Source organism: Maylandia zebra, linkage group LG22 (assembly GCF_041146795.1).
Source record: "Maylandia zebra isolate NMK-2024a linkage group LG22, Mzebra_GT3a, whole genome shotgun sequence".
Classification (NCBI taxonomy): domain Eukaryota; kingdom Metazoa; phylum Chordata; class Actinopteri; order Cichliformes; family Cichlidae; genus Maylandia; species Maylandia zebra.
In genome coordinates, this window is record NC_135187.1 from 37,970,068 (window position 1) to 37,990,676 (window position 20,609).

At 42.7% G+C, this 20,609-nt stretch overlaps 2 protein-coding genes and 1 non-coding gene across 6 annotated transcripts; 2 read left to right on the forward strand and 1 right to left on the reverse strand.

Moving 5' to 3' along the window:
• Positions 1 to 1,579: 1,579 nt before the first annotated feature.
• LOC111501609 (small nucleolar RNA SNORD52) lies at positions 1,580 to 1,646 on the forward strand. The gene has a single exon (XR_002721579.1). It is a non-coding gene; the product is annotated as a small nucleolar RNA SNORD52 (small nucleolar RNA).
• A 1,534-nt stretch (positions 1,647 to 3,180) lies between these two features.
• On the forward strand, positions 3,181 to 11,958 carry lg22h6orf47 (linkage group 22 C6orf47 homolog). Of its 4 annotated transcripts, XR_013095168.1 has the most exons (4): positions 3,181 to 5,138; positions 9,686 to 10,578; positions 10,673 to 10,701; positions 11,073 to 11,958. XR_013095168.1 is itself a non-coding variant. In XM_004573649.5 (2 exons), exon 1 carries the CDS (start codon positions 4,234 to 4,236, stop codon positions 5,134 to 5,136), a length of 903 nt encoding a protein of 300 aa, XP_004573706.1. In that variant the 5' UTR covers positions 3,181 to 4,233; the 3' UTR covers positions 5,137 to 5,138; positions 9,686 to 11,958. The 4 variants fall into 4 exon arrangements, 1 of the variants encoding a protein (XP_004573706.1); XR_013095166.1 differs by having other exon boundaries at positions 9,686 to 10,701; XR_013095167.1 differs by having other exon boundaries at positions 10,673 to 11,958.
• Positions 11,959 to 13,476: 1,518 nt separating this feature from the next.
• On the reverse strand, positions 13,477 to 20,601 carry ppp1r11 (protein phosphatase 1, regulatory (inhibitor) subunit 11). Its single transcript, XM_004573641.6, has 3 exons — positions 20,296 to 20,601; positions 18,993 to 19,101; positions 13,477 to 17,851 (listed from the first exon to the last, which is right to left on the reverse strand). Exons 1-3 carry the CDS (start codon positions 20,371 to 20,373, stop codon positions 17,667 to 17,669), a joined length of 372 nt encoding a protein of 123 aa, XP_004573698.1. The 5' UTR covers positions 20,374 to 20,601; the 3' UTR covers positions 13,477 to 17,666.
• Positions 20,602 to 20,609: the final 8 nt, after the last annotated feature.

The window sequence follows — 20,609 nt, forward strand, 5'->3', positions numbered from 1 at the left end:
TTCGGTAAAAGTCTGCATTATGGACTACATGAATAACTTGTTTCTACTTCACGGTTTAGATTTAAGTGCACCCAGCGTGGACTAACCCACCCAGCGTGGACTAACCCACCCATCGTGATTATTTATTTGTTCGTTTTTAAGTTTATTTATTGTGTGTGTGTGTGTGTGTGTGTGTGTGTGTGTGTGTGTGTGTGTGTGTGTGTGTGTGTGTGAGAGAGAGAGGGAGAGAGATTTGGTGTATTGTTTTAATCTCGTTGCTCTCTTGTGTATGGTATTTTAAATATATCGTATCTGTGTATCATAGCTTGTTTGCACAAACTGACAGCGTTATGAAGTGAAGGGCCTGACTTCCAAACAGGCATTATTCAGGCCGAAACGGGCATTTTTCGGGCCACCAAAAGTCCGGTAGCGGTGAAGGACCCGGATATATAAGCCCTGGGCGCGCTCGTGCTCAGCCTTTGGGTTCTGGCTGTGGAAGGAGGAGGAGCTGATGTTCAAGGCTTTAGCATTTAGACAGATTAACCTCTGAATTGATAATGGAGGGTTTATTCGGAGAGCTCTGTGGTCAGAGTCATGCTGCAGAGCGCGAGGGACGAGCGGCACGCGATCCGCGGGTCAGGTGCCCAGCACGTGGCCAGGAGCCTGGCCTCGTTGCGGTCCTGTTCGTTTCTGTGCAGAAAAAGTGGGGTTAGGGTAGTGAATCTGCAGAGTCTACCTCCGGAGAAGCTGTTAGGGGAAGAGTGTGAGTATTACATCAAAGGTTCTGTTTTCAGTGTCGATTTTAATTTAAATTATTAGTAGGAATGAGTAATCTTCTATTATTAATCAGATACTTTACCGTAGTTTTAGGCTATGCTGGAGTAAAGCCTTATAATCGGGCAGTATTAAAATGCTAAATTGTCCAGCTAACAGCTCATGTCCGCATCGACACAACGTGGTGCGCAGCAGGTGAAATACGCGTTTTTTCCATCTAAATTGTAATCAGTGCAAATATGTAGCAGTTAACTGGGGTAAGGTAATACCATTTTACAAAGCAAGCAAATTAGAGCAGTACATAGCAATTCTGCTGGTGAGATGCGGTTACCTGCCCTAGCACAGTGAAGCTGGTATATTTAAAAATGTATTAAAGCCTTGGAAATAAATATCGTAGGGCTCTAAGGCCTCGCTGTGAAGTAGATCTTTCTGAAGATGGACTATGGCTCTAGAACGTTTACCATATAAAAACTAAACTGACTGGAAATTGCATCCTCTGCTTTCCAGAAAGCTGCAAAGAGCAGATGCAGAACAGTGTGGAGTCTGCAGCTGCGAGCTGATGGTGAGTGTTAGAAAGATCCTCTAATGTGATGGAGGAAGTAGTATGCTGATATGATGATTCATAAGACTAGAGTCTCTGAATACACAATGAAGCTCTTTCACAGTGCACTGAACAGCATTTTACTTCTTAACATGTGAATGCTACAATCAGAGCTAGTTCTAAAACTCTCCTTTGTACTCTGCAGGCACCTCAGCATGGTTTTATCTGCTGGACATGGCTCTTCTGGGTAAGCCTGGACTCTAAACATTGTTCTGTGCCTTAATGTGGGATGATGATTGCATAGACTAGAGTCTCTGAGAAGCATGAAGTTGTTTTCACAGTGCACTGACCACAAAACCTACAGCAGCCCATTTACTGCACATTACAGACATTAAATCATGGCTGGGCTTTCTTCAGGTCTGTCCAACAAAGAACACTTAAAGCTTGTGTTTCATTGCTTTGAGTAAAGGTAGTCATACTCAAGTATGCACTTGGTTAACCGTCTCTGAACTTTAGCACATGTAAAACATAAAAACATATTTACCATTTTAATACTTCAGATGTTTGAAACAAGTGTCCCAGTCATCTGGGACCTTACTGATAGTTTCTCACAGGGAGAAGTTGTACAGTCATGTAACAAGTCTGAAGTGTTTGCAGTAAATGGGTAAAGCATCCATACACATGGTTTCCCTGAATGTTCACTGGTATAAGTCAGGTGCTAATAGTGCTTTCTTTTGTCTTGTAGCTCGTCTGCACACAGCTGCTCTCTCCATGTCTGTAAGTAAGAAATGTGTTCATTTTGGGTCACCTGTGACCATACTTCATCATGAGCAGATTATACTAAGATATCGCAGCTAAGCCTGTGTATTCAAATGATCCAAGCTTGTTGAAATGGAGCTGCTGTTTCCTGAGTCTGGTCGATGATGATTCAGTTATTCGGTTCTACTGATGTTAACTGAAGTCTACTCGCAGCGCACTGAGACACTCAGACTGGAGCGCTTCCTGAATATATGGATGAGAAAGAGCTTGTGATTTCATCACTGTTATCTTGTCAGGCATGACTGTAGCAGCCCCAGCTGGATGACCTTCATGAAGAGAAAGCAGGTTGGTGTGAGTAGGTGGATTATTCAAATGATCATTGCTGCAGTATGAGATGCAGTGTGTGTGCTGTAAGTTGGAGATGTACTACACTCTGTGACAATGAGTTCCCCCACCCCCTTACATGTCTCACTCATTTTTGTCCTTTGACAGGTGTAACTGCAGAGGTGGCACTCCCAACACTGAAGAGCCTCGTCTGTCATCTGATGGAAGCATCAAGCTGGAGCAGTGCACGTCTTCCATTGCTTTAAGCAACGTGTCTTCATCTGTGTGAATGTTGAATGTGGTTTTTGTTTTGTTTTTAAACCACTGTATTTAAGGACAATAAAGGTTGACCACACAGGACCAATGGCTATTTTCTTCAGTGGGTTGATCACAGTAAACTCAGAGCAATGTGCTTTGGAAGCTAATATCAGTGGGTGACAGTTTTGCCATAAGTTCTTCTCATGCACTGATCAGATGGTTGTAACTGTATAATCCCCAAGCAGCTTTTGGGTTTACTGTCTTACACATCAGTGCAACATTTTACTTGTATAAATGTGTGAAACCTTACTGATGGGTGACTGAATGCTGTATTAAAGTGCTGCACATGGCTAAACTGGAATTAAATGTTAGTGATGTGGCAAAATTATCCAACATCATTAAACGATCTCATGCAAAGGAATAAAAGGCTGAGCTGAAAGCGGCTTGGTCACGTATTTCTACGCTGAACTGATATAAAATCGGGTGTGTCCAGAACCTGAGAAATTGTGTAGTTAGGTTTTACAAACATCTGCCTCCGTGAAATTGACTGACGTGCAAAGCTAATTTACACGTTGGCAACATCACTGAAGAGGACGAGTCTCACGTGATGCTGACCTTCTGACGGTAACCATGGTTTTATTTTGAAGGCTGAAAGCGACCCGGTAGTTCGTCGTCTTTGTTCTCGTAATGAGCGGGGAAACCGTTCAGGCGACCTTTTTGTGCTTGCTAGGAGTGCTCTTAGTGGTACCTGCCTTCCCTTAGCTTTAAGTGGACACGGACCTTTCTCTCCACAGTGGACATTTGAGCCACGACGTCCTGAAGCAGAGCAACTAGTCTGTTTATCGAGTTACCTCATGCTAACGAGTAGCGCTAGCTGGGTTCTGACAAAGCAGCTAACAGCGGCGAAGGTGAGCTTTTAGCTACTGACTTTTATCACTGACAGGTTTATTCACACCGAAAAATCATATGTGAGGTAAACTTTAAACTGCTCGCTCAGTGGTGAGTAACCTGTAGGGCAGCTGACCGCTGTGTTAGCAAAGCTGCACGATGTTGACGTGGAGCTGGATACCAAACTGCACGCGTAAACCAACCTTTCTACTTGTTTGAGGAGTTAACAAATGCGTTTCGAGAGGCTGAAAAAAGTTTGTTTTGTTTTTTTTGTTGGGAAGGGCTGGCCAAAGAATAAGCTAACTGTTGGCTAACGCTGAGCTGAAGCTTTCGTCAACTTTCCCAGTTCCTCTGTGCTAAGGTGTCGCTGAAATACTGAAAGCACCCTCGAAGATTGTCAGCTGAAACCAAACATGTAGACTGTTCTTCTGGACTTTAAATGGTGGAGTCTCGTTAAGAGCAGAGCCCTGTAAGTAATGTAGGGTGGGGGCGAGTGTAACCTTTTGTCTGCTGAACTGCTCGAACACACCCACAGGTGTGGCGATGACCCGAGGACGTCACGTTGCCCAGGCCTGAGGCCTCCTGAACAAGTATTTCAACTTCATAACTGCACCGACAGCGAGTGCATGCTTTTCTCTGAAGCTCGGGAAGCCAACAGGACGTGAGAACTGACGATTTTAACCGAGGTCTAACAAGCTCCGCGAGCAGACATGGCAGCTGTGGTGGGCAAAGCGTGGGGGTGGGTCCGCTCATGGGGCAGCAGCGGTGCCAGGTCAAAGGACACTAACGTTTTGACAGCTGAGCGCCAAAAGCTGCGTGGCAGTGGTGGTTGGGGCATCAAGGCTTGGATCTGGGGCTCATGGGGACGTCAGCATGAACTAAGCAGTCCAGTAGAGGAGTACTGGGAGGCACAGGAGAAGCTTCAGCCCATTAAAATTGAAGATCTGGCGGCAGGGAAGCCAGAGGCTGAAACTGTACTGGTGCCTAGGTGGTGGGATAGATATCTTCCAACTTCTTATCTGTGGCCAAGGAAAACTGAGCTAAGTGGACTACGACACAGGAAACGTGACGGTGGGACTGGAGATCCACGGGAACGTGATACTGATGGAGACTTTTCTGATTATGGAACCCCCCCTCCGTCCCCCACCCCTTCTCCCTCTCAGCTGACTTCTCCTTTTCGACTGTTTGCACACAGCTGGAACGTGGAGATTGTACCAGAGCACTACGAGATCTGCTTTAACTTCCTACGCCACTTGTTTGACCTGTTTGTTGTTGGCTTCCTGTGGACTGTGTCACCTCCTGCCAAGCTTATCCTGGAGGTGCTGGGTGTCCAGGGAGCACTGAGACTGTGGTTTCATGGTATGGCTATGTTTTTTGTCGCCACAGTTGGAATGGCAGGATTACTCTGGTTGATCCAGGAGTATCTCCTGCAGTTTGCCCTGATCTATGGCATCATTCAGGCGTTGGTGATCTCTGTCAGTGTTCGACAGAGTGTGATGCTAGGTGTTGAGGAAGAGAATGACCAGACAGGAAAGGACACTGATGACACGAGAGACACTAAGGAACACAAAGACAAGCCTGTGTCTGTCAAAGACAAGGTAAAGACAAATTAAAGGTGAGTCCATTTATTCTTGTTATATTTGTCAAAGTTATCAGATTTAATTTTATTCTGTAACATTGTGTTGTTTTTTTGTCCAGGCTTCAGAATAATACAGCTGTTTACTGAAGGCGTTTTAGTGTAGGGGCTAGCAGTTGTTACACAGTTGAACACTACGAGTCTGTGTAAGTTGATCAACTACTGTAAGAAGAAGAGAAAAATGCTCAGTGCTGTCATTGGGCATCCAACACAAACACAGCAGGGACATCCTGGATCTATTTTAACCCTGTTACCAAGTGAAACACAAAAAAACATTCTCTGAGTGGTGTGAAACCAGCTCGAAGCTCAGACGTGCTCTGAGAGGAACCACTTATTTCCCTGTCAAGATTGAGTTATTGTGTGTTGTGAGTAAGACCCACTATCAGCTGTCTGCTAGGCTTCACACAGCTTTAACAAACTTCACTGAGCGTGAACTCTGCAGCTAAGTTAACACAGCCAGAGCTGTGGTTATTTGTATGGAGTTTATCTTCTGCAAACACCTGGAGGATCAAACTACATTCACTCTGTCAGCTCGAGCAAAATAGAAAAAGGGCGCCAACTTGTTTACTTTCACTGTTAGTTGAAATAACTAAAATATGTTTGAGGCATTCTGTGACCAGTGGTAAGAAAAGCTGCTGTTGGCTGTGCAACAAAGCCTCGACACATTCAGTACAAGTTTCTCTCCCAAATGTGACGGAGTATTAGGGCCCCGTTAAGAGTAAAAATATATGTATTATTCAAAAAGTGGAGATTAAAGTCGTTGCTGTCACAGGCACCAAAATAGCATTTCAAGATTAATCTCAAGCTTCTGACTTTATTCTCAATGTGACCCTAATGTTGCCTCATAGTTAAGTCTAACTGTGAAGCACCGATTAGCTGAGATAGTTAGTGCTGGAAAACTAACTTTAACAAACATTAGATGATGTCAGCTGTGCATTGTGTCACACACTTATTACAAGCTTAAAAAAAAAAGTTCAAATCCAGCATTGAGGCTCTTTATGTTTTTTAGGGGCCGATCGTGGCTCAAGAGTTGGGAGTTCGCCTTGTAATCAGAAGGTTGCCGGTGCGAGCCCCGGCTCCGACAGTCTCGGTCGTTGTGTCCTTGGGCGAGACGCTTCACCCGTTGCCTACTGGTGGTGGTCAGAGGGCCCGGTGGCGCCAGTGTCCGGCAGCCTCGCCTCTGTCAGTGCGCCCCAGGGTGGCTGTGGCTACAATGTAGCTGCCATCACCAGTGTGTGGATGACTGGATGTAGTGTAAAGCGCTTTGGGGTCCTTAGGGACTAGTAAAGCGCTATACAAATACAGGCTATTTACCATTTTATGCTGCACTGAGGGGTTTCTGTCTTCTACTCTGAGATCAACATTGGGCCTGAATTGGGCTACTGCACATGCTCACATCCAAGCATTTCAATCCAAGTCGGGAAAGCTGACGGAGTTTACAATGTGTGAAGATAATGAATAACTCGAGACTACGTGAAAAAATGATGGAACTGAAGTTTGCTTTACTTAATAATTTTACATTGGTTATGTCCTCATGTTGGGAGCTGCCTTTAGGATGATTGTTGATTAAATGATTGAATTGGGATTAGTGGATGTTCTACTTCCTGAGTGTATCTGCCAGTCTGTGCTGTGTGTGACCAGCCAAAACAAACCACCGAGCTGCAGCAGTAATCAGGAGGAGACGTACAACAAGCTGAAGAGGCTTTTCTAAAATAAGCCCGTGCTACCTCCACAGTCTAGCCCTGAAAACATACACGGGCAAATGCTCAGTGGAGCAGTTATTACTGAGAGTTCATTCAGTGAGGAAGAGGTTGCATAACAGCGACTATGGATTGCATCCAAAGGGAAAAAAAACTACTTTAATAAACTTTTCAGTTTATTAAAAAATGAATATTAGTTAAAGAACATGAGATGAAATCGAATAAATACTGGGAGTGCATTCTTTGATCAGAACAGACCAAGATGAACTTACTGATGTTAACAATGAATGTGTCGTCTCCACAGTCGAAGTACTCAGGGGGAGATGACAGATATAAATTACACCAGTGGATGTACCAAAATAATCTGACAAAAGCTCTCCCGGGAATACTCCAGCGTGATGATCCAAAGCACACTGACAAAATCATAGCGTTTCTAAAGGAGAAAGTGGCCTCAAATTCATTACTACACATTTGGATCATTTTAAAGAGTTAAAGCAACACAAAGCCCTGCGTTAAAGAGCACGCAGACATTTTTGTTGCATAGATTGATTCATGTAGAAAAGGTTTACATTCCACAAAAGAACAACTACCCGTCTGCATAGAGCTGTTTTTCTGTCTCTTGTATGGAATTCAGTAAGTAATTGACTTGTTCATGGACACTGAATTACCCTCAAAAGGCAGGTGTGCAAGCGCCTGCTGAAAGTGACTCTGAAGGCCTGCGTTAGCAGCTGGGCCTGAGAATCCTCACTGATTTTATAACTGATTCCATTTGATTACATTTTGACACAGTCGGAAATATTAAAATTCTGCTCATCAGTACATATCTACATTTTTATATCTATGTATAAAAACAAAGACTTGATCAGAGGTGTGAGCATCACAGCAGATGCCTTTCTGTCAAAGTAACTGAGGATAAAACACAGTCGGGTGAACGATCCACGCTGCGTGTTTCTTTGTGTGGAGTCCGTTTACCTGCTCTCATTTACTGTTTTAGCTGTTTGCTGGTTGTTTAAATACTTTAATGAGCTTTAAGCTGAGATTCTGTCGTTTGTAATTAAACATTTATATTTAAAAATTGATTCAGGATTTAATGAATCAATATCACTTTATTCAAGCTGAAATCGTTAAACCCTGCCCTACTTGCAGCCTATTGGTGATTTAACTACATGTTTTTATGTGAACCAAAAGTGTGTTACTCTGTATTTAATGTGCCTTATGTATTGTATCTTTATTTCAGACATATACAGAAAAAAAAACAATATATACACACACAAGTACACATACTTGCATTTACAAAAATGAATATATATGTAAATACACACACGTATGTGCTCAGATAAAACAAAATAAATAAAATAAGTCTAAATGACATGAAATGACAATTATTAAGTCTGAAATGGAAGAAGTATAACATACCTATTAATCCCTACCCCATGCTCAACCTTCTATTGAATCCCACACACAATAAACAAGGAGAACATGTATAAACATAGCTACAGTGATAGATACAATTTAGCATAGTTATATACACAATGGGTGATCAACTTGACCAGTTTCATATTCTTCCAAATGTTATGTTGTTTTGTGTGAGACATACGTTTAAACATTTGCTATTGAGACCATGTATCCCCCCCAAGTAGGAAGGCCTCCAAAGGGAGGAATAAACTCCAACAAAGGAAGAACATCATCAGCTTATGTTTACTGTGAGATGGCAAAGTACATGCGCCTGTTTCACAAAGCAGGTTTAGCAAACTTTCATGTTTGACGAGATACGGATCTTTGACATGTTTGGCTCATGCCCGGTCTTGAATAAAGCAAAGTAAAATAAAAGCATGCACTATAAGAAGCATTTTAAATCTTACTTTGGGGAAAGACATCTAACTTTTTAAGTGTCTTTATCAGATTTGACTGTACTTCTCAACATGTCGTTTTTATGTCCCACTGACAGAAGTAAAAGTACCAGCATTCTTCTCATTCATGTAGATTGGAACTTCAAATTAAATTCCCAAATAACTGCCAACATTATGCAACAGTGATAAGCAGTGGTAGCATTGACAAGGCCTTTGGTTTAACTTTCACCTCTGAGATGGAAACATGTTCAGTTGTAGAAGAGCTGAACAGGACACTGGTGAGACTGTCACTAGCAGTTCCACCAAATGTGCCTCTGCTGGTGAAAACTGCATCGGGTCTTTTGTTTTTCATGGAAGCCACGTCAGGCTGCACAGAGCACATGAGGAGAGTATGAGTTAGACACTGGAACAACAAAGAGAAGCTCTTAACTTTTCAAAATAAAAGACCCATACAGACTAAAGACTATGCTTCCTAAACACTGCTGGCTTGATTTTTGTTTTGGGGGATCTGACTGACAGTATAACAGTGTCTCCAGTGTCCACAGAGCCAGTGTTGGAAAGAAATGTTGCACGCTATGAAGAAATCTTAGTTGTCACTGTCCTGCATTTGTAGGCTGAAAACACTTGTGTATCAGACTGATTGTTTTAGATTTCATTATTTCTAAAGACGTGAACTGAGAGCTCGGAAAAGGAAGTTGTTTTAACCAAACTGACAGCAGGGTGGTTTCAGAGGCAGTTTCCTTAGGTTGGCTCTGTTTTTGGGACAAATCTCACGTGTTTTCTTCACAGTTAACAGGATTTTATTAAACCTGTGCTCTTGAACAGAGTTTAGTTTTTGGTAGTTTTAAAACAGAGGCAACAACCACCGTGTTACAGTTAACTCTAATTGTTGAGCTATACCAGGCAGCATGCACACACGTGCAGTGATCGCTGTAGTCTCCTGATCGTCTGTTTATTTGGTGTGTGTCTTCCACAGGTGGAGAGAATTTGCTGGCACCACCAGTACTCCAGCTGTATCACACCTCCTCCAGCCCTCTGACGTCACAGCGGTGGGACTGAGACTGTGGACTGCAGCGTGTGTTCTGCAGCGTAACTTAAGAATTGTATTGCACATTAATTTCATATTCAGAGAAATGATACTTGTGGCACTTTATGTCCAGCACTACAGATCTGCATCTGTGTTCAGTTGATCTCACTGATAACTGTTGTAATCTACACCAGAAGAGCTCATGAATGTTCAGAGAATGCTTAAGTGAAAGGGGAAATCGCCAGCAGGTACCCGTTTCTGTTTTCTTCTTGTTTGTGGGACTACTCTTCCCATGAGACAGTCACTTGATTTGAGACCAGCCGATTGCCTCCAGTGCGTTGTGTTGGTGAGTAGAACAGCAAATCTTAGAGAGGACAGATGCAGCATTTATGAAGAGAGCCTCACTGAGACACTTTAGGTGAAGCAGAAATATCTTTGGGTCTCTTAAACACAGCGAGGAGCAGGAATAAACTCTGAACAGAAGTCTTACTGAACAGCACCACCGACAGTTTGCGCCTGCATCCACTGGCCAGTTTTAGTGTGCCTCCTAATGTTTAGCTCTTCTGACCGTGTTCATTGTGTGGGGGGCAAATTTAAATCTGCCGTATGGCCCCGCTCAGTTTGAACTCAATTGAAGCTTGGCCATGTACATTTGCTTGACTTTAACCTTTGTTCCAACACAGCTGATTTAAATGACCTCAACATGTCTTGAAGTTCTTCAGAGGCTGGTAATGAACCAATCATCTGACTCAGGTGTGCTGACCCAGGGTGAGATCTAAAACCTGCAGGACACCAGCTCTCAAGGCCTGGAGGTCCCCACCCCTGGTTTAGACTCTGTGATGGTACTGACCTGTGACTTTGAGCTTGTATCCAGGACACCGTACCGGCTCACTCAGTGGAACAGGGAGCTAATGTGAATGTTTGTGTCGCCTGCAGGCGATCCAAGCTAGTAGCAAACACCACTGGTGAGCTATAGCTACTCAAGACACGCACACTACAGCATAGACCACAGGTGTTGAACTCCAGGCCTCGAGGGCTGGTGTCCTGCAGCTTTCAGATGTCTCCTTGATCCAACACAGCTGATTCAAACGGCTAAATGACCTCCTCAACATGTCCTGAAGTTCTCCAGATGCCTGCTAATGAAGTAATCATGTGATTCAGGTGTGTTGACCCAGGGTGAGATCTAAAACCTGCAGGACCCCGGCCCTCGAGGCCTGGAGTTCGACACCCCTGGCATAGACTGTATTAAAGCCAAGAGTAGTCTGCAGTTTAAATTTCTTTTTTTAGACAAAGAGCAAAAGACTAATGAAATCTAATTCAGATCTTTCCTTTCAAGTCATAAAGGAAGTAGCTTCAGCATGGAGATGGTTGCTGTTCGTTTATAAGTGATCAGATGTTCGGTGAATCAAACAGCAGGTCTACCTGAGCTGTGGAAGCTTCTGCAACCTTGGCATGCATTTGCAGCCGATGCTACATTCAAACTATGAACTGGTTGAAGGAGCAGTACACTCATTGTTGCTTTCTGTGAGAGATATGTGAGATTCTGGGAACCGGCACAATACCAGCAGCTGACTTTAAAGTATTTTGTGTGTACACTTAGATTCTGCCTTTTGTTGTTTTCTGTGCCATGATATATACTCACAACGTAGGGCGCACTTTCCCTCCACAGAAATGTCACGGAGGGCTTTTCCATTTACCACTACTCTCGTATATATTACTGTGTTTAAGTATGTGCCGCTGAACCGTTTATTCCAGTAACACTTATGGACTTCAGCTCCATCAGCCTGTGCGATTATGAAGCCTTTGGGCAAAATTAACTGAAGTATTTGTGTCTTATTTGTGCATGACGTATAACAAAACTACAGAATTCTTATTGATGAAAATATAGCGTAAAATCAAACCCTTACTGACACTGCACTTCACAGCACAACAGGGTTCAGAGTCTGCTGATAGTTTAAGGTAGGAGATGCAAATCTGCTGCTTTTCCTCGTCTTACTGTAACATAGGAGAGTCCTCAGAGGATGCAGCTTTAAAGGGCATCATTGGATCCTTTGGCCATGCTATATTTGTCCATCACAATTCAAATAATGATATGGTATTTTTTCCTTAATCTTACAATCTTAATCTTGCTTTTTTCCAGTTTTTGGCCACATAATGAAATATTTAAGTGTTTGAAAATGTTTGATTTTATAATATTGTTCAAGTAAACAGGTTACACCAAATCTTTACAAGTCTATGTGTATACTTCTTTGTTATTGTATTAATCACTTGCCTGATGCTGATCCCTTGTGTCAACCTGGAAGGAACAAAGCAGGGAAGGATTTCTAGCTGCCATCCTTCTCAGCTGAAATCTTGAAACTCTGGTGGTTGGTTATGTGGATTGTGCTGGAACGACCGTTTGTAGCCAGAGTGCAGGACCACACTGGTCTTTGCATGTAATAGCCAGCTAAACCTGATTGTTTTAAATGATTGATGCATTTGTTTCCATTCATGCTGGGAAATGTACTTGCACAGAGCTGATGACCTTTTTTAACTGCCAGAATTAATTAAGTGGTCAGTGCGTTCTTCAAATCAGATGTGTAACACTGATGCTACTCTGACAAGTGACCTAAAAGCACCCTAGGCTGCGTGAACCTCTGTAGCCTGTAGTTAGTTTCTACAGATGATTGATACCTGCCACATCACGCTGTAAAGTCACCAGGAGCCATCATATGAAATTAAATCTGCATTAAAAAAGACTCTTGGGTAGATTCAAACAATAAATTCTAAGGTATTTTTTTACTGTGGGATGTTGATGATGTAATAGTCTGTAGGCCAAAGTTAGCTGTATTTAGTAGATCATGAAGAATGAAAAGCATCAGTTTTAAATCTCGGCTTGATTGTGACTCGAGTCTGACAAACTACTTTAAGGCAGGGCTCACATGAAGGAGCAATCTTTATTTGTCCTATTTCCTGCGAAACACGTCTTACTCTTTATCTGGTTAGTATTACACACACGTGAGTTTGGGTTTTTTTACACACTTTTACGAGTCCCATTTCTGTCTCTAGGCTCTAGACCTAGGAAAGGAACTCCCCTGTACTGTGATTGGTCAAAATACATAAATACTGCAGAGAGAGGGCCATTCAGAAACCTTTCATTAACATTTCAAATGTTAGTGCACACATCTCACCCTTCAAATGGAACAAATCATGGAGTCGTGAACAAAGACTTTACAGTGAAAGTTTGGCTTTTCCACCGACCACTAGGTGGCACTGGTGTCACTTGAGCGTTCACAATCATTGGGCCTTTAAAGGCTAAAAAACAAAGCAGCCAGGAAGCAGCTGCTTGCTTCTATTGGAAAGAAATAATGATAGCAACAGAACAGTGAAGCAATGTAGGAAGTCACAGTACTGAAAGTGCAAAGTTGCAAATAACTTTAAGCTGTAATGTTTTGTCAGTTGATGTTGGACGTGTCTCCACCATTCACCAACAGGAAACTCGAATCAGCTGTCAGCACACTGGCCAACCTTTAAACCTTAAGCCAGTTCAAGGTGAGGCTGAGGAAGTGACTGAGAAGCATGACAACCATGTGTTTCCACAGTGGAAGCTACAATTGAGGTGTTTTTATCTTTGTCAGGTCTGTTACTGTGGGGTCTTTACTGAAAGTGGATTTTACACACAGATTTGTCCTTTAGTCCACTGGGGAGACCTGATGGGACATGACTAAACATTTATTCCTGTGTCACACATCAGTACGACATTTTTAATCACAGTTCAAAACTTTAATTCACATTAAATCTGATCTCAGTGTATTCATTGTATATGTACAGAAAGCTGCAATACTGTTACAAGAACAATGTACATATGTAACAATGTGTGTGGGCAGTACAGGAAATGTTGGTGGAGATGATGTGAATATAACCCACGGTCTGAACCCATCCTGGATGAGGACGATGATGATGGAGTGTCACAGCAGAGACGTCAGAAAAATAAGCCTGGGCCAGTAGTCACGCAGCTTCACCCCCGTTCTCTGTGCCACGTTAGGCAGTTACATGTGTACACTCTGGTCAGCAACGAACCTCAAATCATGTAAAGCTCTGTCTTTATTTACCTCACAGTGAGGAAACCAGCGAGCACAGCAGGAAAAGCACAAACACCCCTCGCCCTCACCGAGGCTTTGTTTTCTGGCTGACATGCAGCTCAGGAACGTGAACACTGTAGTGAATCAGTGCACACACACAACTTCTTACTTTTCCATGCTGCTGCTCACAACCACTGCTGAGCCTGTGAACGCCACGCCTACCAAAGGAAAAGAAAAATGAAAAAGCAGTTGTACTCAAATCTCAAGTGGGCAGACTGGTTTTATCCAGTGGACACGAAGGATTTAAACAACCAAACAAAACTAAACCCATGAAAGTGTTTAAAGGTAAAACAGACCCCGCCTCCTCCTTCTGAGTTAATGAGCTTTGGTCAGAATACAGAGTGATTGTAAATAAGAGGCGGAGAGCTAAAGTTTTGAAGTAAGGCGACCGTGTATCTCCTCCAGGTCTCCATTCTTCAGATCTAGTCTGACTAATCCAGGCTTACATGATCCTGACCAAATCAGCTTACTTCAGTTCATCCAACATTAACATCCTCATCACACATGAAACTGTCTTCAAGAATTCAACTAGCTAAAACAATACCGATTTTGAAAGTGACTCCCAATGACATTAAAAGTTTTTTAAAAAGAAAACAAGCCTATAATCAGTAAATTCTGAAATATATAAGCTTAGTTAATATTTGTATTTATAACCAGCTCACTGCCAAAGTCTCTGATAAAAATCATGGGACACAAAACAAGATGGACTTGTGTGACTAATCTGCAAACTCTAGTTATACAACAGTAGTTAGAAACTCATTTAAAGCAGTTTTGTATGTAAATTGAAACATTTTAGCATGCGTATGTACTCATGATTAAACTGTGTTTATTTACTATATTTCAATAATCTAAATGTTTGACTTTATTTTTCCCTCACTTTGTTTTTGTAGAGCTACTTCCTAATACAGTAAAAGGTGGTACTGATTATGGGGAACACTTTACAGAAAGGCACTAATCCTGCAAAATACTTTTGAATATGGGTCCATTTGAATGGGATACACTAATTCGTATCTGCTGCCTCTATTAGTTAGTTTGTGTTATTGTGAGCATGCCTTCCATAGCCTAATGATATGGAGAGAGATTTACCTGATAAGGGTTGCCAATGTGTACAATATGATCCACAAGAGAAAACTAACACTTACAAATCTGTGCAGTAATTTGTGTGCAACTTTTCATTAGCACACACTTCAATCCACACACAAATACAAGCAATCTGACCACATGTAAAACTATTCTAAAAATTCATGCATCAGAACCTGAATACATTCTGATCATTTACACACAGTTCATTAAGATCAGCTTCACAAATCCTATAATCCCACCTTTCAAAAACCTTTCTGTGTGTGTCAAAAACTACACGTAACATTTCTCTCACTTACTCAAAAAACCTTAAATACGTTTGGATGAATCCCCTGATACACACAGATCACATCGCATGCCCATGTGGGGTAAGCCTGCATCGGCTTCCCTTCATTGGCTTCCTGTTAAATCCAGAATTCAAAATCCTGCTCCTCACATACAAGGTCTTAAATAATCAGGCCCCATCTTATCTTAATGACCTTGTAGTACCATATCACCCTATTAGAGCACTTCGCTCTCGCTCTGCAGGCCTACTTGTTGTTCCTAGAGTATTTAAAAGTAGAATGGGAGGCAGAGCCTTCAGTTTTCAGGCCCCTCTTCTGTGGAACCAGCTTCCAGTTTGGATTCAGGAGACAGACACTATCTCTACTTTCAAGATTAGGCTTCAAACTTTCCTTTTTGCTAAAGCATATAGTTAGGGCTGGACCAGGTGACCCTGAATCCTCCCTTAGTTATGCTGCAATAGATGTAGGCTGCCGGGGATTCCCATGATGCACTGGGTGTTTCTACCTCACTCACTATGTGTTAACAGACCTCTCTGTATTGAATCATATCTGTTATTAACCTCTGTCTCTCTTCCACAGCATGTCTTTATCCTGTCTTCCTTCTCTCACATCAACCAATCACAGCGGATGGCCCCGCCCCTCCCTGAGCCTGGTTCTGCCGGAGGTTTCTTCCTGTTAAAAGGGAGTTTTTCCTTCCCACTGTCGCCAAAGTGCTGCTCACAGGGGGTCATATGATTGTTGGGTTTTTCTCTGCATGTAGTATTGTAGGGTCGACCTTACCATATAAAGAACCTTGAGGCGACTGTTGTTGTGATTTGGGGCTGTGTAAATAAAACTGAACAGAACTGAATGAGCTGTTCTGTTTATTTAGAAAAAGACACGCAGGTCTACACTTGAAGCAGTTTTACACTGGGAGCTTGGTGCATCTCATATTTGTGGATCTGTGCCAAGCTGGCACGGCTAAATTCGTCTCAAAACCCCACGTTGGCGTGCGAGGTGATCTGTGCACATCAGGCGATTCCACACATATGTAATGTTTTTAAATGAGTGAGAGAGATGTTACGTGTAGACATTTGTACACACAAAGGTTTTTGAAAAGTAAAATTATTGGATTCGTAAAGCTGAACTTAATAAACTGTGCATAAATAATCGTATTTATTCAGGTCTGGGTATACGCATTTGTAAAATGGTTTTCATGTGGTCAGATCGCTTCATATTTGTCTGTGGTGCCCCTGAAAAGTTGCACACAAATTATTGTACACATTTGTAAATGTTAGTTTACGCTTGTGGATCGTATTGTACACAGAAGCAAATTTCTCTCCATACAGTGAAGATATAGAAAAGCAGCTCACACAAGCCCACCTCAGTGAACCAAACTATATTCAGAGCCTTGGCTCATATGTTCAGCATTCGCTGTAAATCTGGTGAACAGCTCAGAAAAGACAAATATGAAGCTAATCTAAATGTCCAGTATTTAACCCGCTGGGCTCAGGTACATGTCAAATATGGACGAGTTCAGAATTAAGAGCAGCAAATAAATTAGAAAACTACATTTTAAAAAAACAATATGCTGTATTATATACATTTAACTCTGCGAGCAGACAGCATTTAATGGCCTCTTTCTGCTGTCACCTTTTCCAAACTGATGCCTTGCAGTCAGAAAGTCCCACATGCTGCTGGGGAGAGTCAGCACTCCTCTGATGTATTCAGAACCAATCACATTGCTACTAATGACTACTTTTGGAATGATTTAAAGTTCTACGAAGTAACAGGAAGTAATGCGACTGTTATAGAGCTGTGAAGCTCTTCTGGGTGCACTGTGGAATCTGCAGACATAACTTTTCTGGAAAAAGGAAAATCGATTTTACAAGTTTTATTTTTCTTTTCTAAATAATCCTTTCAAACCTCCACATCATGGGGTTGATGCGCATCACCTAGATGATGACCATAAAGGAGCCCAACCTGCCAGCACAACTCAATAAAACCAAACAAAGGAAAGAATAAAGTTCAAAGCTCAGAGCTTATTTTCCTAGTGTGTTAGGTCGGCAGATAAGGCTGAGCAGTGATGTCATGCACACCGAGTGGAGCTGATTGGAAAAACGCTGAAACTGTCATTTGATTTCAGTTAGAATCACAATTTGAACGTGTTGCCAGTCTATGCTTCATATTTAAGTTGGCACAATAGCAAACACGCTTTGAGGTCGGCAAAGTATTTTCCACGAGCCCGTGACGTGGCCATGACTTTCCCCGAGAGGAGCAGCAGCACAGAGGCTGCCGTCGTGCGGCAGCAGCTGGGACTTTCAGACTCGGGCTGAAGCCCGGTTGTCAGGCCTGAACCTCAGTGATGAAACTAAACTAAAACAAGAGTGCAGTTTGTTTGTTTTTAATGTGTCATTGTCGTGGCGCCAAAGAGCCCTCAGACCACACAATCAGCCCTGCTTTTTGTTAGTGTGAGTGCGACCCCCCAGAGTTTGGGGGTACTGTAGTCCCCCCACCCCCCGTCTGTCCATGGCCTCTCCTGCCGTGGCCCAGGATACAGTGAGCGCTGCCGCAGCCTTCGTCGTCGTCGTCTCCCTCGCTCTCGGAGGAAGATTCTCCAAACTGTCGGGGCTTCTCGTAAATGCAGCAGCCTGAAACACAACAAGCAGCTCATGATGCCACAGGCTCACATGAAGCTCCAAGTTCGTCATTTCAAAATTAAAAATACTTTCACTTCAGAAACAGTAACTGCAGGAGCGTGTGATTAAACACATACTGTGTCTTTGATGTAGTAAGTGTGCAGAAGGCGGATGCTGAGGCAGGAGTCCGTGGTCTACTCAGGGCTTTAGCTGCATTTTAGTGCATGTTACACATGTGCACGGTACTGAGAAAGATTAAGGCTATTAAAATTAATTAGCTGAGCCTCGATTATGTCATGGGGAAAGTAATGAGATGCAATGCACCGTGACACGCTGAAGCACGTTCGGTACAGCTACTACTTGTTGTAATTACTTCATGCGTGTCATATACTGCAGTTAAACAGGAAAACCACGTGTACTGTACAGTCACTCGTGGTGCGCAGGTGTATATGGTCCAGGCTTTATAAATAAGTGTGCATCATTTGACTGAGTACAGTCTCTGCTGTGGACACACAGTTTCAACCATGCTGAGGGGAAATTAATGATACAAAAATAAATAAATAAAAAGAATCATATGGAAAGCAGGGGTGCAGCGCGGCAGTACTAACGGTGCTGGGCAGCATAGCCAGTGTACTTTGTTGTCATTTCAAACTGGTTTTTCTTTTTCTTGCTTTCTTTCCTGATAATAAAACCACACAGTTCAGAGGAAAACGTCCAAATCGAGTTTCTTTCCAGGACAAACTTCATGAAACAGCTTTTTCAGGACTGACTCTGCAGCCCGGTGCCAAATATTCCATTGTTCCACACTCAGCATAAGAGTAAAATATCAGCTGTGTTGTTTTTGTGATTTAGTTTTAATTGTTTTATGATGACTTTCAATTATTTCATATTCTGCAGAATCCCAACAGACGAGCCACTGGACGCCCACAGAAAATCCCACTGATAACAACAACCCCACTGTGAAACATAAAATATACCACAGTGCAAGTTTTGGCACTGAACCTAAACAGTAAAAGAAAAAGTGCATCCAATACGTTTGCATTTGTTCCTCCTAAAATGTGACAGAGCAAAACACTGAAAACTGGTGGCAGACATATTTGAAATGCTTAATTACATTTCTCAGCCTGTGTGCTACGGAGAAAGATAAACTCACACTTTGAAGACCTTCTTCCCAAATGCTCGTTGTCGACAGTGTCACTGGACCACTCTACCTTCTTCTCAGTCTTCCTCTTCCTCAACTTGATTGTCAAGCTTCTTCCCTCCTGTAACATGTAAGAGGTCTACTGTGAGACATCGCAAACAAACCACAGTGTGAACTGTGAATCCTGCAGTCACACTCAATGACATCTATCATTTGTAGGACCTTCTTGTTGTCTCTATGGCGTCATGGGCATGCTATTGTTTCCTGCTCTCTGAAAAGTAAAACATGTCCTTGCTCAGGTGATGGAGCAGGTCACCTACTAATCAGAGGGTTGGTGGTTTGATCCCTGTCTGCTGCAGATACTAACCCCAAGGACTTATTCCTCTGATGTATCAGACTCTAAATGTGTATGGATGTTAGACAGATACAAGTGCTAATTGGCTAAGTTGTGGAAAGTGCTTTGAATGCTCAGAGCAGAAGCGTCTATATAAGAACCAGTCTATGTACCATGACCATCAGTTAGGCAAATTCTGACAATATAAGGAATAAATTGCAACTATTGAAATACTTCTAATTATGACAACATCTGCAGTAAACAGTCTGCATCAGTAGGACTACGAAGATTTGTGTAAAATGATACACAAAGTATGTTGTAGCCAAACACGAGTATGCCTCTTAATATCCTTTAAGACGTCTTCTTATTTAAAAGTCAAACATGACTATGCACATATTTAAAAAGAAATAAAAAATGCGCAACAAATTTTAAAAAAAGTCAAGCCGTGAGGGTTGGGAGGGGTTAATAACAAACTATTAAAGAGCACCTGCCTCAGAAATGACACAAAGCTGGGGTTACCGGGCATGTATGCTAGCAGAGACCATCCCTTTGCCCCGTGGTGCCTGCAGATGGGCCTGTCTGCGCTGCATCTAAACCCATTCTAAGTTAATGGAGGTCTGACTGTTTATCTGAGCAGGACAACTTGAAATATGATTTGAACAGAGTGTATTTAACATGTAAACCGGATGCTCCTGCTGCTTTAGACATTATGCAACAATACTACAGATTCGGGTTGTTAATTGAAAGCTGTTTAACTTTCACACAGCAACGCGGAGCTATTCAGCACTTAGCCCGCTATCGGCTTTCCCTAATGCTACCGCGCTACTAGCAGCCCTGTCATTTAAATAAGCCTAACGTAACTAACATATCAGGCCTCACGACGCTTCCCCCGTAATAACATAAACGCTGTATCTTTAATGTACACTGTCACTGGCTGCCAGAGCGGTCCAACTGTCTCAGGAACAGCTGTCCATCGTTTACCTGCTGGGGCGGCGGCGGCGTGCTCGTCTGAACGGTCTCCGTTATGGTCTCACTGGATGTTCCTGGAACCTCCGCCATCCCTGCAGCTGCTTTGCTAACGCTACCGTTAACTAGCTTAAAGATCCAAAAGAAACGAAGCAGAGCGTCAACAATGAGCGACACCGCGTTAGTCGACAGCTAACCGACTAACCTTCCGCTCTTTAACTCCAAAAATCGCACTGAATGGAAAAATGTCAACCCACAGTTACGAGGTGTGGGACAGCGGTGGCTACAGTCAAAGCACAAAACGCGTTAGCCAGGGTCGGAACGGAAAC

Coding starts and splice junctions, on each gene's coding strand:
- lg22h6orf47 (XM_004573649.5), top strand. CDS start 4,234: ATGGCAGCTGTGGTGGGCAAAGCGTGGGGGTGGGTCCGCTCATGGGGC.
- ppp1r11 (XM_004573641.6), bottom strand. CDS start 20,373: ATGGCGGAGGTTCCAGGAACATCCAGTGAGACCATAACGGAGACCGTT. Junction 19,102..20,295: donor CGCCGCCGCCGCCCCAGCAG/GTAAACGATGGA, acceptor TACATGTTACAG/GAGGGAAGAAGCTTGACAAT. Junction 17,852..18,992: donor GGGAAGAAGGTCTTCAAAGT/GTGAGTTTATCT, acceptor GTTGTGTTTCAG/GCTGCTGCATTTACGAGAAG.